The 15,518-nt window shown below is 36.2% G+C and overlaps 1 protein-coding gene across 1 annotated transcript in view; it reads left to right on the forward strand.

Annotated features, from left to right (window-relative positions):
- Window positions 1-310: 310 nt before the first annotated feature.
- LOC123558527 (DNA repair protein RAD50-like) overlaps window positions 311-15,518 on the forward strand; it is an 87,522-nt gene continuing 72,314 nt past the window's right edge. The window contains exons 1-3 of the mRNA XM_053543927.1: window positions 311-417; window positions 12,192-12,362; window positions 12,858-12,944. Coding sequence (XP_053399902.1) covers window positions 12,234-12,362; window positions 12,858-12,944 — 216 coding nt within the window. The 5' untranslated portion in view covers window positions 311-417; window positions 12,192-12,233. The remainder of the gene's footprint in view (window positions 418-12,191; window positions 12,363-12,857; window positions 12,945-15,518) is intronic.

Raw genomic sequence — 15,518 nt, forward strand, 5'->3', positions numbered from 1 at the left:
TAGAGTTATACTACTTTTTCGTGTCTAACATGTTATCTTATTGAAACAACCATAATTCTAATAGTCTTTTAGCAAAATTAGAGTAGGTGACAGGCTCATAATCTTATCACGTCTCTGATTTAAAGTACGGCTCTGTACGGGTAATAGACAGAAGAAACCCCCAAAAGGGAGCAGTCCTTTTTTTCTGCAAACAATAATACTAAATGATTAAAATAAACAGTAAATGTGCACTACTTATCTATATATAAATAGAAGAAAAATGACTTTATTTTTGTTGATATAAAAGTTGTTATTTTAAACAGGATATATGCTAATAAATTTTTTTTATAATAACTGATCCTTTCCCGCGATTTCAAGAAGAATTAAAATAAATATATCCCCTTAAAAGTCTTTGAAAGAAATACTGACCAACTAAAAGTAAGGTTTTATGTAAATATTAATGTATTCAAATGACTTACTTAGAAGAATGTTGTGTTTTATTCTTCGAATTTGTGTAATTCTTGTTTATGTTCTGTTTTCGCGATAGTGAACAAATTATTTGAGTCAGCAAATTTTATTCGTTTAATTGTTGTTATAGACGTATGTCCGTAATATGTTCTGTGGTAAACGGAATCGTAATATGAATAAAACAATGCCTTAAGGTGAGCTAGAGGGAAAAAGAAAATATAGTAACATAATTTTGCTCAGTTTGAGCAAGCTTGCAGGAAATGATTTGCCCACTTCCTGCTTCCAACCATTTCTAATTAATGCTGCATTACCATCTGGAGTGATTTTTCCTAAACCTAGTGTAGGTATTTCAAAGACTTTGACCTTTAATGTAAACAAATATGGCTGTGGAAAGTAGACTTTAAGTGCCGCTCTTTAAAAAATTAAAAAATATACTCATGGTTTTTTTTTGTTTTTTTTTTTGGTGGAAAAGACATGCAGGGTGTACGGTAGACCCGAGGTTCCAGGTTTTGACACGCGAAATTCGAGAAAAACTCATAACTGACCTGCACAAAAATGCCCTGTGCGTCGGCTTGGCCTGCGGAAATTTTCTTTGATGCATCTCGAGTTCGAAAGTTCTCAGCATGCCCATTCACGCACTGCAGTAGGTGAATCACGCACAAAATATCAAATGCACGCATAAAAATCACTTGTTGGGGGTACATGCACACAGAGATTTGGAACTCCTATGTTCAGCTGCCAAATCGCTGTTTACTTCATCGCGCACTTGCCACTTGTTTGGTACGGTCTTAAACGCAGATCCAGTTCAGGGACATGATAATTTTGTTTCCATCACCGAATTCTTGGCGTAATTGTCAGTCACATAGAGGGGATTGGTAAGTGTTTTAGTCAGATGTCACATGGGTCGTGTGCAAAAGAAGTATGGATAAGAAATGCAAAAAAGCATTTTAGCTTTTACGAACTCAGCAAAAGGTTAACAGTATTTTATTTTTTTTTTTTTATATTTAATTGCAGTTTTGATACACATTACATATCTGTAATAGTTTGGGCATTATTATTGATCGGCGATTTTTACCAGTCTTCAGTTGACTGTATGTTATTTCGGACGAATCGTGTTCCGTCCAAGAAATCGGGAATAAATGAACCTTGTTGAAAACTTAATTATATTTAGTATAATATAGGGAGGTGTCCTTTGATTCAGAATTTCCTATCTTAACTTTGGAAAAACATTTTAAATTTTCTAAAATTATCTCATCTGTTGTACTCCACCCGCGAGAGTTCTGCATGAAAAAAAAAATGAAAAAAAACAACATGTATATACAAATTTCAGTAGTTAAATAGAAAAATTTCAGATTTGTCATGTAGTGACTAGTGTACCCTCAAATTTTGAAGTGTACACCTATTTTGCAAAAGCAGGGGGTACATGTGTCCTTAACTTTAAAAATGAGTGGGCATGCTGGTTCTGCCCCTTGTCAATCAAAATCCCAGTGAATTTCAATATTGTTCACCGCCACAAGTGGAAGTATGGCAGGCAGAGCGACGTATATAAATTAGCTACTGACATAATGTCAATAACGCCATGCGTCGACTGACACATTGTCATCTCGCAGTGTGTATTTAGTACAATAATGTCTGTCATTATCAAAGGTGTTTATTAATCAATGTGTAAAAGTTAATTGATAAACAATGCTTGGAAGAACAGCCTATTATCGTGTTTGTACCACTTGTTAATTAGTGGTATACAGAGGGGGGTAATTTGTGACTTTTCTGGGGCCTGTTGATGCTTAAAGGTATAAGACCTTGCACAAGTCTTAAAGGTCAGTTCTCATTCTTCAATGTTAATATTTGGAATAAAGTACCTGCTGAAGTCGAGGAGTCATGGACAAATTTCAAACATTCTAAAATAATTTGAAACAAATCCATTGCTTAGAATAATAAGTTCTTTCCATTTTTAGCTTGACTTTTCGAAGAAAAAGGAGAGCTATTGCACTTGCCCCAGCATCGGCATCGCCGTTGGTTAAAGTTTTTGATAAAGTCAGATATCTCTGTTACTATCAAAGCTATTGACTTGAAACTTAAAATAGTTATTAACTATCAAAGTCTACACCAGGAGAAACAATCCCCATAACTCTGATTTGAATTTTGACAGAATGATGACCCTTTTTAACTTAGAATTTTTGGTTAAAGTTTTTGATAAAGTCAAATATCTCTGTTACTATCAAAGCTATTGACTTGAAACTTAAAACATTTATTTACCATCAAAGTCTACACCAGAAGAAACAATCCCCATAACTCTGATTTTTGACAGAATTATGCCCCTTTTTAACTTAGAATTTTTAAAAAAAAATTGATAAAGTCAAATATCTCTGTTACTATTAATGGTTTTGACTTGAAACTCAAAGTAGTTATAAACAATCAAAGTCTGCGCCAAGAGACACAATTTCCATAACTCTGTTTGAACTTTGACATAATTATGCCCCTTTTTAACTTAGAATTTTTTGTTAAAGTCAAATATCTCTGTTACTATCAAAGCTTTTGACTTGAAACTTAAAATACTTATTTACCACCAAAGTCTACACCAGAAGAAACAATATCCATAACTCTGGTTTGAATTTTGACAGAATTATCCCCCTTTTTAACTTAGAATTTTTTGTTAAAAGTCAAAAATCTCTGTTACTGTTAAAGCTTTTGACTTGAAACTCAAAATATCAAAGTCTACACCAGGAGACACAATTCCCATAACTTTGATTTGAATTTTGACAGAGTTTTGACCCTTTTCAACTTAGAAATTTTTTTTTACTGGCAAAGCTCTAATTCAGAGTCAAGCACTGAGAAAAGTCGAGTGCACTGTCTTACGGACAGCTCTTGTTACATATGATGCTGTTTACTTTTTGTTGTTTTTTTTTTCTCTTAAATTTATGTGTGTCTATCAAATGTATAAATGGGAAACTTTTCAAAACATTGATACATCTTGTTTGTAAAGATATATAAATGATTTGTGACAATTGTAAATGTTTGTATACTATACATGTATTGTGAGCTATATTTTTGCCTTTGTTTTTGCCTTTGTTAGCTCACCAGAGCACAAAGTGCTCAGGGTGAGCTATTGTGATCGCTCACCGTCCGTCATCCGTCCTTCCGTCCGTCCGTCCATCGTCCGTCCGTCCGTCCACACTTTCCTTTAAACAACATCTCCTCCTAAACCAACAGGCCAATTTTGATGAAACTTCACAGGGATGTTCCTTGGATGGTCTTCTCTAAAAATTGTTGTAAGAATTGAATTCCATGCAGAACTCTGGTTGCCATGGCAACCGAAAGGAAAAACTTTAAAAATCTTCTTCTCAAAAACCAGAAGCCCTAGAGCTTAGATATTTGGTGTGAAGCATTGCCTAGTGGAGCTATACCAAGTTTATTCAAATCATGACCCCGGGGTCAAAATTGACCCTGCCCCAGGGGTCAATTGATTTTACATAGAAAAATCTTAAAAAATCTTCTTCTTGAAAACCAGAAGCCCTAGACCTTAGATATTTGACATGTAGCATTGCCTAATGGACCTCTACTAAAGTTGTTCAAATCATGACCCCAGGGTCAAAATTGACCCCGCCCCAGGGGTCACTTGATTTTACATAGGAAAATCTTCAAAAAATTTCTAAAAATAAAGCAGAAGGCCTAGGTCTTAGATATTTCACGTGTAGCATTGCCTAGTGGACCTCTACAAAATTTATTCAAATCAGACCCCCGGGATCAAAATTGACCCCGTCCCAGGGGTCACTTGATTTTACATAGGAAAACCTTAAAAAATCTTCTTCTCAAAAAGCAGAAGCTCTAGAGCTTAGATATTTGACATGTAGCATTGCCTAGTGGACCTCTACTAGAGTTGTTCAAATCATGACCCCCGGGGTCAAAATTGACCCCGCCCTAGGGGTCGCTTGATTTTACATATGAAAATCTTCAAAAAATTTCTTAAAATAAACCAAGAGGCCTAGAGCTTAGATATTTCACATGTAGCATTGCATAGTGGACCTCTACAACATTTGTTCAAATCATGACCCCAGGGTCAAAATTGACCCCGCCCCAGGGGTCACTTGATTGTACATAGGAAAATCTTCAAAAAATTTCTAAAAATAAAGCAGAAGGCCTAGGTCTTAGATATTTGACATGTAGTATTGCCTAGTAGACCTCTACAAAATTTCTTCAAATCATGACCCCGGGGTCAAATTGGCCCCGCCCCATGGGGTTACTTGATTGTACATAGAACAATCTTCAATATTTTCTAAAAATTAACCAGAAGGCCTAGAGCTTAGATATTCAACATGTAGCATTGCTTAGTGGACCTCTACAAAATTTGTTAAAATATTGACCCCCTCAGGGTCAAATTGACCCAGCCCCAGGGGTTACTTTATTGTACATAGGGAAATCTTCATAAATTTGCTTAAAATAAACCAGAAGGCCTAGATCTTAGATATTCGATATGTAACATTGCCTAGTCGACTTCTACAAACTTTGTTCAAATCATGACCCCCGGGGTAAAATTGGCCCCGCCCCAGTGGTTACTTGATTGTACATCGGAAAATTTTCCAAAAAATTTCTAAAAATCATCAGTTTGACATTTGAAACATATTACTCTGGTGAGCGATCCAGGGTCATCATGACCCTCTTATTTTTTGTTACTGAACATTTCTAAATGTGAATCATAAAATGACATATTTGGAATCAAATGATGCTTGTAATTTGTATAATATGGATTTATGACTTTGATTTTGAATCATATTGTTTTATTCTAATGTTTTAATAAACATCTTACTTTTCATCTTTTTTTTTAAAGCATATTTCATTTCTTTTAATCAGCATAAGTAAATTCTACCTTTTAAGTAATTATAATCTCACCTATGATTGACATTCGCTAAGTTTGATATCATGTACTAGAGTAATGATTATCACTTTTATTGTTACTTAACAAACAGCTTTATTATTCTTACTTGTCACTTATTTATTGTTTATTGTTGTTACTTTCAGTTTGATACTTTTTGTTATATCAAAACATATCTTTTAAGCTTGGGAGTAAGTTTACTCAACATGTCAACAGTATATAACCAAAAAATTTTTAGAAAGATATAATAGATAAAAATATAAGGGAGAAAAATAAGATACGAAAGAAATACTTTGTGATATTTAGATTATTCATTTATAGAAGAAAAAGGAATTAATACATTATGATAAATATTAGATTGGAAAATACTTTGTGCTACTTGGCAACAACTACTTCATGTTAGAATTTCATTACGCAAACAGAATGCTATACATTTGTAGTTATTAAACTGCTTGTTGCTGCAACACTGCTGTGTATAGTCTTACCTAGTGAATAGTTAAGGTCTGTTATGAATTGTGTGAATTGATTAAAAACTTTGTATAAGATTTCAGTAACTTTAGAACTGTGAATTATGAAGTCCTAGCATCTTTCATTTGTTGTCGTTGGAAATAAAATTGTAAATAATCAACTGACTTTGTGTCATCAACAATGGCTATAGCTAAAGACGTCTCAGATAACTAATATACATGTAGAACTCAAGGCAATTTATCAGTCAGGGGTGTAACTGTTTTAAGTTATGTAACCTATTTCAGTTACTTTTTCAAGCATTTTATAACCTGTATTAGTTATAAAATGTAGTTAAGGTATCCGATCCACAAATAAGCAAGTTCTATATAACAGTGCTATATAAATATATCCAATATTGATGCCTGGTAACCTCATATAATTTTGGTATCATTTGAAAGTGTATTGTCTACTGAAAAAGAAAATATTAATTACATGATAAAAATATGTTATAGAATTTCTAATTTTTTACCTTATAGTCTTCAATGATACTTCAACAGAAATCCAGTTGTTACAGTGTAAGATTTATCATTTTGCGGTCATAAAACAGGACTGTAATTATTCTTGCATATTATTTATGGTCGTTTTATTTATTAATTCTTGTTCAGTAGACACAACTCTTTCAAATGATACCAAAAAATCATGGGGTCACCAGGCATCGAAATTTACCTATTTGTGGATCAGGTAGGTTATTCAAAAAAAGTCTGTTTGCTGTTCTCACAAAGTGACCTTTAAAGTGAAATTAGTAGCAAACTGTGGTTAATCAAATTCTCTTTTAGTCTGAGCATGACCTGATAAGCATAATGGGATATTCAGAGTTTTATAGCTTTAAAACGTTTGCGTAAAGCTTTATCAGCCTTGCTCAAAAAAATTTACTGCACAGCTGGAAAGATACAAGGTCAAGGATTCAGGAAATAATTGCATTTGTCTCATTCAAAATGAGGAATTGGCACAAGAGGGCTTTGTAATATTTTATGATAACTGAAACAAGTTATGAAAGTTTAAGCAATAACTCAAATGGGTTATAAACTGCGATAACTTAAAACAGTTACACCCCTGACTGTTTATAAGCACTCCAGCATCACCAGCAAGTTTATTTTATTGTTAAGTTAATACATGTATATTGTTGTTTTTATTGTTTTTAACTGAAGGCCATACTGGAAAAAAGTATGCATTTCATTTTTAGCTCCACTATTTGGAGAATAGGGGGTGTATTTTACTCGCCCCAGCATCGGCGTGACCTTTCTTGGTTAAAAGTTTTTCGGCAACCTTTGATTTTCTGTCATATCTTTGTTACTATTGCTTATATCTTACTGTAACTTCACATAAACATTGTCCATTATACAAACAAAGTATGTAAAGGGGCTAGGCCCATTATAATCAAGGTCAAGGTCACTAAAGTGTTATACTTAGGTTATTTTTAAGGTTAAATTTTTCGGCAACCTTTGTTTTTCTGTCATATCTTTGTTACTATTGCTTATATCTGACTTTAAGTTCACATGAACATTGTCCAGCATACAAACAAAGTACATGCCGGGGCTGGGCCCATTATAGTCAAGTTGTTATACTTGGAATTGTTTTCAAGTTAAATTTTTTCGAAAGCTTCATTTATAGACATATCTTTGGTACTTTAAAAGATAATGACTTGAAATTAAAAATATTTCTTTACAATCATCATCTGCATGTGTGGTTACAAACCCCATAATTCTGATTGTATGTTTGACAGAATTATGCCCCTTTTGTACTTAAAAATTTTTTTTTGCAATCTTCACTTTCTGGATATAACTTTTATACAATATAACTTAAAGACTTGAAACTTAAAATGTATCTTTATCATCATCATCTGCATGTGTGGTAACAATCCCCATCACTCTGATTTGTATTTTTGACCAAATTATGCCCCTTTCATACTTAAATTTTTTAACAAACTTCGTTTTCTTGACATAACTTTGGTACCATATAAGATAATGGTTTGAAACTCAAAATATATCTTTACCATCATCATCTGCATGTGTGGTAACAATCCCAATAACTCTTGTTTGTGTTCTTGACAGAATTATGCCCCTTGGTGTATCTTCCTTTTAAAGTAGAGGTCTCTTATTGAGATATATATTCATTTTACTGTCAAATCCCAGAATAGTGGAACGTGCTGTCTTACAGACAGCTCTTGTTATGTACACTTTGTATGTAACTTTTATTAGCTCACCTGTCACATAGTGACAAGGTGAGCTTTTGTGATCACCCTTCGTCCGTCGTCCGTCCGTGCGTCCGTCAACAATTTCGTGTCTGCACGATAGTGGTTTCGTTTATGATTTTATTTTAACCAAACTTGCACACAACTTGTATCACCATAAGATCTCGGTTCCTTTCTTGAACTGGCCAGATCCCATTATGGGTTCCAGAGTTATGGCCCCTGAAAGGGCCAAAATTAGCTATTTTATTATTATTATTATTATTATTATACCAGATTTATATAGCGCCCTTTTCATGATCAATTTCACGTTCAAAGGCGCTTTACATAGTTCAAATGCAGCCACACAGGGCGCATAATTCATCCTCTACTAGTACAGACACAGAGCGATCTGACCAGAGGGACAGAGTGAGACAAAGCCCCCACGACAGAGAGATCAGAAATCAGATACAGGCTGTCCGGCTAACTTAGCCTAGCTCGTTGCGAATAGACAGCCTGGTTCTTTAACGTGCCCAGTGTATAGCACTGATACACGCAAGGATTGCCTGGGTTCCTGACCAGTACACCTCTAGTTAGGTGGGAAACACTGAAAAGCGTTTCTGAAAATTCCCGAATAGCTGCCGGGGATCGAACCTCCGACCTCAGGATTGGAAGGCCAGTGTGCAAACCACTGAGCTATCCGTCCACCATCCGTGACCTTGTCTGCACAATAGCAGCTTTATTTATGATTTGATTTTTACCAAACTGGCACACAACTTGTATCACCATAAGATCTTGGTTCCTTTCTTGAACTGGCCAGATTCCATTATGGGTTCCAGAGTTATGGCCCCTGAAAGGGCCAAAATTAGCTATTTTGACCTTGTCTGCACAGTAGCAGCTTTATTATGTCTCCCCCAGGAGACATATTGTTTTTGCCCTGTCCGTCCGTCCGTCCGTACGTACGTCACACTTCATTTCCGAGCAATAACTAGAGAACCATTTGACCTAGAACCTTCAAACTTTATAGGGTTGTAGGGCTGCTGGAGTAGACGACCCCTATTGTTTTTGGGGTCACTCTGTCAAAGGTCAAGGTCACAGGGGCCTGAACATCATTTCCGATCAATAACTAGAGAACCACTTGACCCAGAATGTTGAAACTTCATAGGATGATTGGTCATGAAGAGTAGATGACCCCTATTGATTTTGGGGTCACTCCGTCAAAGGTCAAGGTCACAGGGGCCTGAACATTGAAAACCATTTCCGATCAATAACTGGAGAACCACTTGACCCAGAATGTTGAAAATTCATAGGATGATTGATCATGAAGAGTAGATGACCCCTATTGATTTCGGGGTCACTCCGTCAAAGGTCAAGGTCACAGGGGCCTGAACATTGAAAACCAGTTCCGATCAATAACTGGAGAACCACTTCACCCAGAATGTTGAAACTTCATAGGATGATTGTACATGCAAAGTAGATGACCCCTATCGATTTTGGGGTCACTCCATCAAAGGTCAAGGTCACAGGGGCCTGAACATTGAAAACCATTTCCGATCAATAACTGGAGAACCACTTGACCCAGAATGTTAAAAATTCATAGGATGATTGATCATGAAGAGTAGATGACCCCTATTGATTTCGGGTCACTCCGTCAAAGGTCAAGGTCACAGGGGCCTGAACATTGAAAACCAGTTCCGATCAATAACTGGAGAACCACTTCACCCAGAATGTTGAAACTTCATAGGATGATTGTACATGCAAAGTAGATGACCCCTATCGATTTTGGGGTCACTCCATCAAAGGTCAAGGTCACAGGGGCCTGAACATGGAAAACCATTTCCGATCAATAACTGGAGAACCACTTGACCCAGAATGTTGAAACTTCATAGGATGATTGGTCATGCAGAGTAGATGACCCCTATCGATTTTGGGGTCACTCCGTTAAAGGTCAAGGTCACAGGGGCCTGAACATTGAAAACCATTTCTGGTCAGTAACTTGAGAACCACTTGACCCAGAATGTTGAAACTTCATAGGATGATTGGTCATGCAGAGTAGATGACCCCTAACGATTTTGGGGTCACTCTGTGAAAGGTCAAGGCCACAGGGGCCTGAACATTGAAAACCATTTCCGGTCAGTAACTTGAGAACCACTTGACCCAGAATGATGAAACTTCATAGGATGATTGGTCATGCAGAGTAGATGACCCCTAACATTTTTGGGGTCACTCTGTTAAAGGTCAAGGCCACAGGGGCCTGAACATGGAAAACCATTTCCAATCAATAACTTGAGAACCTCTCGACCCAGAATGTTGAAACTTCATAGGATGATTGTTCATACAGAGTAAATGACCACTATTGTTTTTGGGGTCACTCTGTTAAAAGTCAAGGTCACAGGGGCCTGAACATTGATAACCAGTTCCGATCAATAACTTGAGAACCACTTGACCCAGAATGTTGAAACTTCATAGGATGATTGAACATGCAGAGTAGATGACCCCTATTGATTTTGGAGTCAGTCAATTAAAGGTCAAGGTCACAGTGGCCTGTTCATGTAAAATCATTTTTTGGAAATAACTTGAGAACCACTTGACCTACAATGTTGAAACTTAATAGGATGATTGGACATGCAGAGTAGATGACCCCTATTTATTTTGAGATCACTTGATCAAAGGTCAAGGTCACAGGAGCCTGAACAGTGACTTGAGAACCACTAGGCCAAGAGTATTGAAATTTAGCGGGATGACTGGACATGCCAAGTAGATAAACCTTATTGCAGCCAACCATCAGTGTCTCTTTGACTTTCGCTTCTGACCCCTATTGACTTCTTGCCTATAGGACTTTGCATTTGGGGAGACATGTGCTTTTTTACAAAAGCATTTTCTAGTTTATGATTTGATTTTTACCAAACTGGCACACAACTTGTATCACCATAAGATCTTGGTTCCTTTCTTGAACTGGCCAGATTCCATTATGGGTTCTAGAGTTTTGGCCCCTGAAAGGGCCAAAATTAGCTATTTTGACCTTGTCTGCACAATAGCAGCTTCATTTATGATTTGATTTTAACCAAACTGGCATACAACTTGTATCACCATAAGATCTTGGTTTCTTTCTTGAACTGGCGAGATTCCATTATGGGTTCCAGAGTTATGGCCCCTGAAAGGGCCAAAATTGGCTATTTTGACCGTGTCTGCACAGTAGCAGCTTTATTTATGATTTGATTTTTACCAAACTGGCAAACAACTTGTATCACCATAAGATCTCGATTCCTTTCTTGAACTGGCCAGATTCCATTATGGGTTCCAGAGTTATGGCCCCTGAAAGGGCCAAAATTAGCTATTTTGACCTTGTCTGCACAATAGCAGCTTCATTTATGATTCGATTTTAACCAAACTTGCACACAACTTGTATCACCACAAGATCTTGGTTCCTTGAACTGGCCAGATTTCTTCATGGGTTCCAGAGTTATGGCCCCTTAAAGGTCCAAATTTGGCTATTTTGGCTTTTGCAGCCATATAGAGACTTCATTTATGGTTTTATTTGATACAAACTTCCAAAATAACTTCAACAACAATAATTCTTTGATTCCATGACAAATCAGATCCAAGCGTAGGTTCAGAGTTATTTTATATCTGATTACCTCCCCTGATTGTAATCAAAATGGATTTATATCAGTAAGTACTTATTGTACTTATTTGAAATTTCATTATTGTCATTAGTTGGACTGAGCCAATCAGGGTAGATAACTATGGACTGATTTTATGTCAAATTACCTCCCTTTATTTCAAATTAAAATGGGTATATCTCCGTAACTACTGAAGATACTGATCTGAAATTTCATTTATGTCAACAGATTTATTTGGCAGATCCTTCTTTTCTTCACTTACAATAATTTTTTTTTTAATTACTTCCCTTTTACGTTACTATAAATAGCTTATTTTTAGTAACTTTTTTATTATTGGCCGTAGGGAAAAACCGAGACCACTTTTCTGGTACAACATGGATGGTACCTCCAAATATATTTTTTTTTCTTTTTGGTTAAATTTCTTCCCTTTGTTGTTACTGTCCTTTGGACTTAGATATTTTTTCTGAGGACCTTCTTGTCCTCAAGTGCAATGATAACAGGTGAGCGATATAGGGCCATCATGGCCCTCTTGTTGAATAAAGACTTTATTGTTATTTTTATTATTATTTTGTTAAAGGGAAAGCCTATGTGTAGACTGTGAAGTGTTCCATCAACCAATATGTCTACCATAGATAAGATGAGCATTCTTGGAATCCGAAGTTTCGGTCCAGAGGAAAAGGATAAACAGACGATCCATTTCTGCAAGCCTCTGACACTGATACTTGGACCAAATGGAACAGGGAAGACTGTATGTTTCTTAACCCTGTTTTCATTCTCACTAGACTGAGTTGTTTTTTTTTTCAGTTTATTACCTGAACAGTTGAACTTTATTTTTGAAGCTAAAGAATTTAATTTACACTTCATTTAAGATTTATATAAGTAAGTCAGATAATATGTTATTGTTTACTTTTAGACACCAGTGTTATTAACTTGTTCACCACAAGAAAGTGACCACTGAAAAACATAGAGCAGGGATGCAGGATGATTGCCTATATGGAATGTGCTTTTGGATTATGTTGCATAGAATGTTTTTCTGATATGGGGTCTCTCTCTTTACTGATGGATTCTTGTCCAGACTTCTGTTGAATTAGCAGTGTCCACCATACAGTCTTTGATTTATTTCATACATGCCAGGTAACCAAGATTAGACTAGTGGCAGTGCTTTTTAGGGTTTGTTTACACAAGAAATTGTAAGCTCATTACATCTGTGTAATTATTTAATTAATGTACATTCCAATTTCAGACGATTATTGAGTGTTTGAAGTATATGACAACAGGTGTTATGCCACCGGGATGTACTAAAGGCGGAGCTTTTATCCATGATCCAAAGGTAGGCACCTTGTACATGTATGACAAAAGCTTAGTCTTGTATGATTTTTGGATCCAGCTTTTGAATATTTGAAGTTTTAAAATGCTGAACAAGTACATGTAATGTATAAGGTATTAGTATTAGCCTGACCACCTAGCTCAAAAAAGCGCAGATCTATGGATCCTGGTGTCGCAAGTTTGATAAGCTCTGTGATAATTTGTTGTCTCAAGTCATTAAATTAAATTTCACACATGGGCTTTTTAGCTCACCTGAGCACAAAGTGCTCATTGTGAGGTATTGTGGTCACGCTATGTCCGTCGTCCGTGTGTCAAGTCGTCCGTCGTCAACAATTATGTTTAAACGACATCTCCTCCAAAACCACAGAATGGATTTTGATGAAACTTGGCCTGGATGTTGCTACGGTAGTCCTCTACCAGGGGTTCCACTAGACCTGAAAACCAAAGAGTCCCAGGACCCTTGGGTCCAAATTTTGAAGGGTTCTTTTCCAAAATACAGTCGTGAGTCCTGTCCCAACACGTCAATATTATTGACAAATTTTTCTTATAGCGTAATACGCAACTGGTAATACAATAAAATCAAGATCATGCTACAACATAATAAAAATGTCTTTTACAGGCCACATTGTAAACTAATGTTTATCAAAGTTCATGTTTTGTTGATTAGGTCTTGCATCAATATTTCATTATACAGAAATGTGCTATAACACTCTTTTAGAAATATATTCAAAATGTACAATCCGGATACTGGTACACTTTCGGAATGTCGTCTGAAAGCAGTTTTTGCTCAGTTAACTTGACACACTAGGGTAAACCAGAGATAGTTCCTCAAATTTTGATGTTACTTATCATAAAAAATTGCATTGAAAGTCAGCTGTGTTAAGGAATTTTGAAAGAATTGCATATGACATCGGGCATAATTAGAATCGTGAACGGACATTCTAAAGTTATTTTTGCTTTCGATATTCATCGACATTCTAAAGTTATTTTTGCTTTCAATATTCATTAAAATTTGTGGATTTTCTAGTTGAAATTACGGTACGATCACTAAACAATGGTCTTATTTAAATGTTGCATGAAGAAATCTTGCAGGTCACTTTTCATGCGTTCGGCTTGTGGATAATTTAATAATTGGAGCCTTTTTGACAGTACACAGGATCAGTATGCTTTATCAGTTAATTTTAACACTTCTTTGATTCTCGTTACCTGTGTGCACTCTGCGTGACGTAATTTGCTGATGAAAAAAAAAGAGCGAGGCATGTCTACAGGATAAAGGGCGGGATTTAGCAGAAGATCAAAGGCATGAAGACATTGCACTTGCCTGTCAACAGCGGTTTAACTCCACCTTCTTACATCACACATATCATTATTAGTGTATTGGAGATTCGCATGCGTGCTTTCAGTGACCGCGAGTGTTTATTTTGGAATACACATGTTAATCGTTGACACAGTTTTACTGCAGGAAGTAAATGATAAGAGAAAGGATTATCAAAGGAAAATGCCCCCTGGTCCCGAGTGACACACAGGCAAGTATATCATGTCGGGTCCTTTGAGCGTCTTTTGAAAATCTCCTGTGTCCGGTCCCGGGTCAAATGGAACCCCTGCTCTTCCAAATTTGTACAAACGGTTCTGCTTGGTTGCACATAGGGGCCGCTAGAGCTAAAAATAGAGGAAATCTTCAAACGACATTGCCGATGGTCCGATTTAGAAATAATTTCACACAAATAGTCTTTATGTCACCCTCTAACAAAATTATTCAAATTATACCAATTTTATATATAAAAAAAACATGGCCGCCAGCGGGCTTGGTCACTTTTTTCTTTATTTATTTAGTAGAAACTTTAGAAATCTTGTGTGAAACTGCTGGCCTGATTTTAAAATAATTTTACACAAATGATCCTTGTGTGACGCTCTACCAAGATTGTTCAGATTATTTTGATTCGTCAAAAAACATGGCCGCCAGAGGGCGTGGTCACTTTGTATAGTGGAAATTTTAAAAATCTTTTAGTGTGAAACAACTGGCCCAATTTTAGAATAATTTTACACAAATGGTACTTGTGTGAACCTCTACCAAGATTGTTCAAATTATTTTGATTGTCAAAAAACATGGCCGCCAGAGGGCGTGGTCACTTTTCTCTATAATATAAATATAGTGGAAACTTTAAAAATCTTGTGTGAAACTGCTAGCCATACTTGTCCAAATTATTGCCCTAAGGAAAAAAGATGGCCACACCCCTGTGTCTGACATGTACTGTACTATATTAGAAACTTTTAAAATCTTCTTCTCTAAATCAATAATAGCTAGAGCCTTGATATTTGGCGTGTGATATCAGATTTATAATGTCTACTGTAATTGTTCAAATTATTGCCCTAGGTTCAAAAGTGTTTGTGACATTATATAAATATCATATGACAGTGTGTGTGACGTGTTTGTGACATTATATAAATATCATATGATAGTGTGTGTAACATTGATATTGTCAACCTGAGGGCAGAATGTCACCCGAGGCGCAAGCCAAGTAGTGAAATTCTGTTTCGAGGATTGACAATATCAGTGTCACACACACTGCCATATGAT

Source organism: Mercenaria mercenaria, chromosome 5 (genome assembly GCF_021730395.1).
Source record: "Mercenaria mercenaria strain notata chromosome 5, MADL_Memer_1, whole genome shotgun sequence".
Taxonomy (NCBI): domain Eukaryota; kingdom Metazoa; phylum Mollusca; class Bivalvia; order Venerida; family Veneridae; genus Mercenaria; species Mercenaria mercenaria.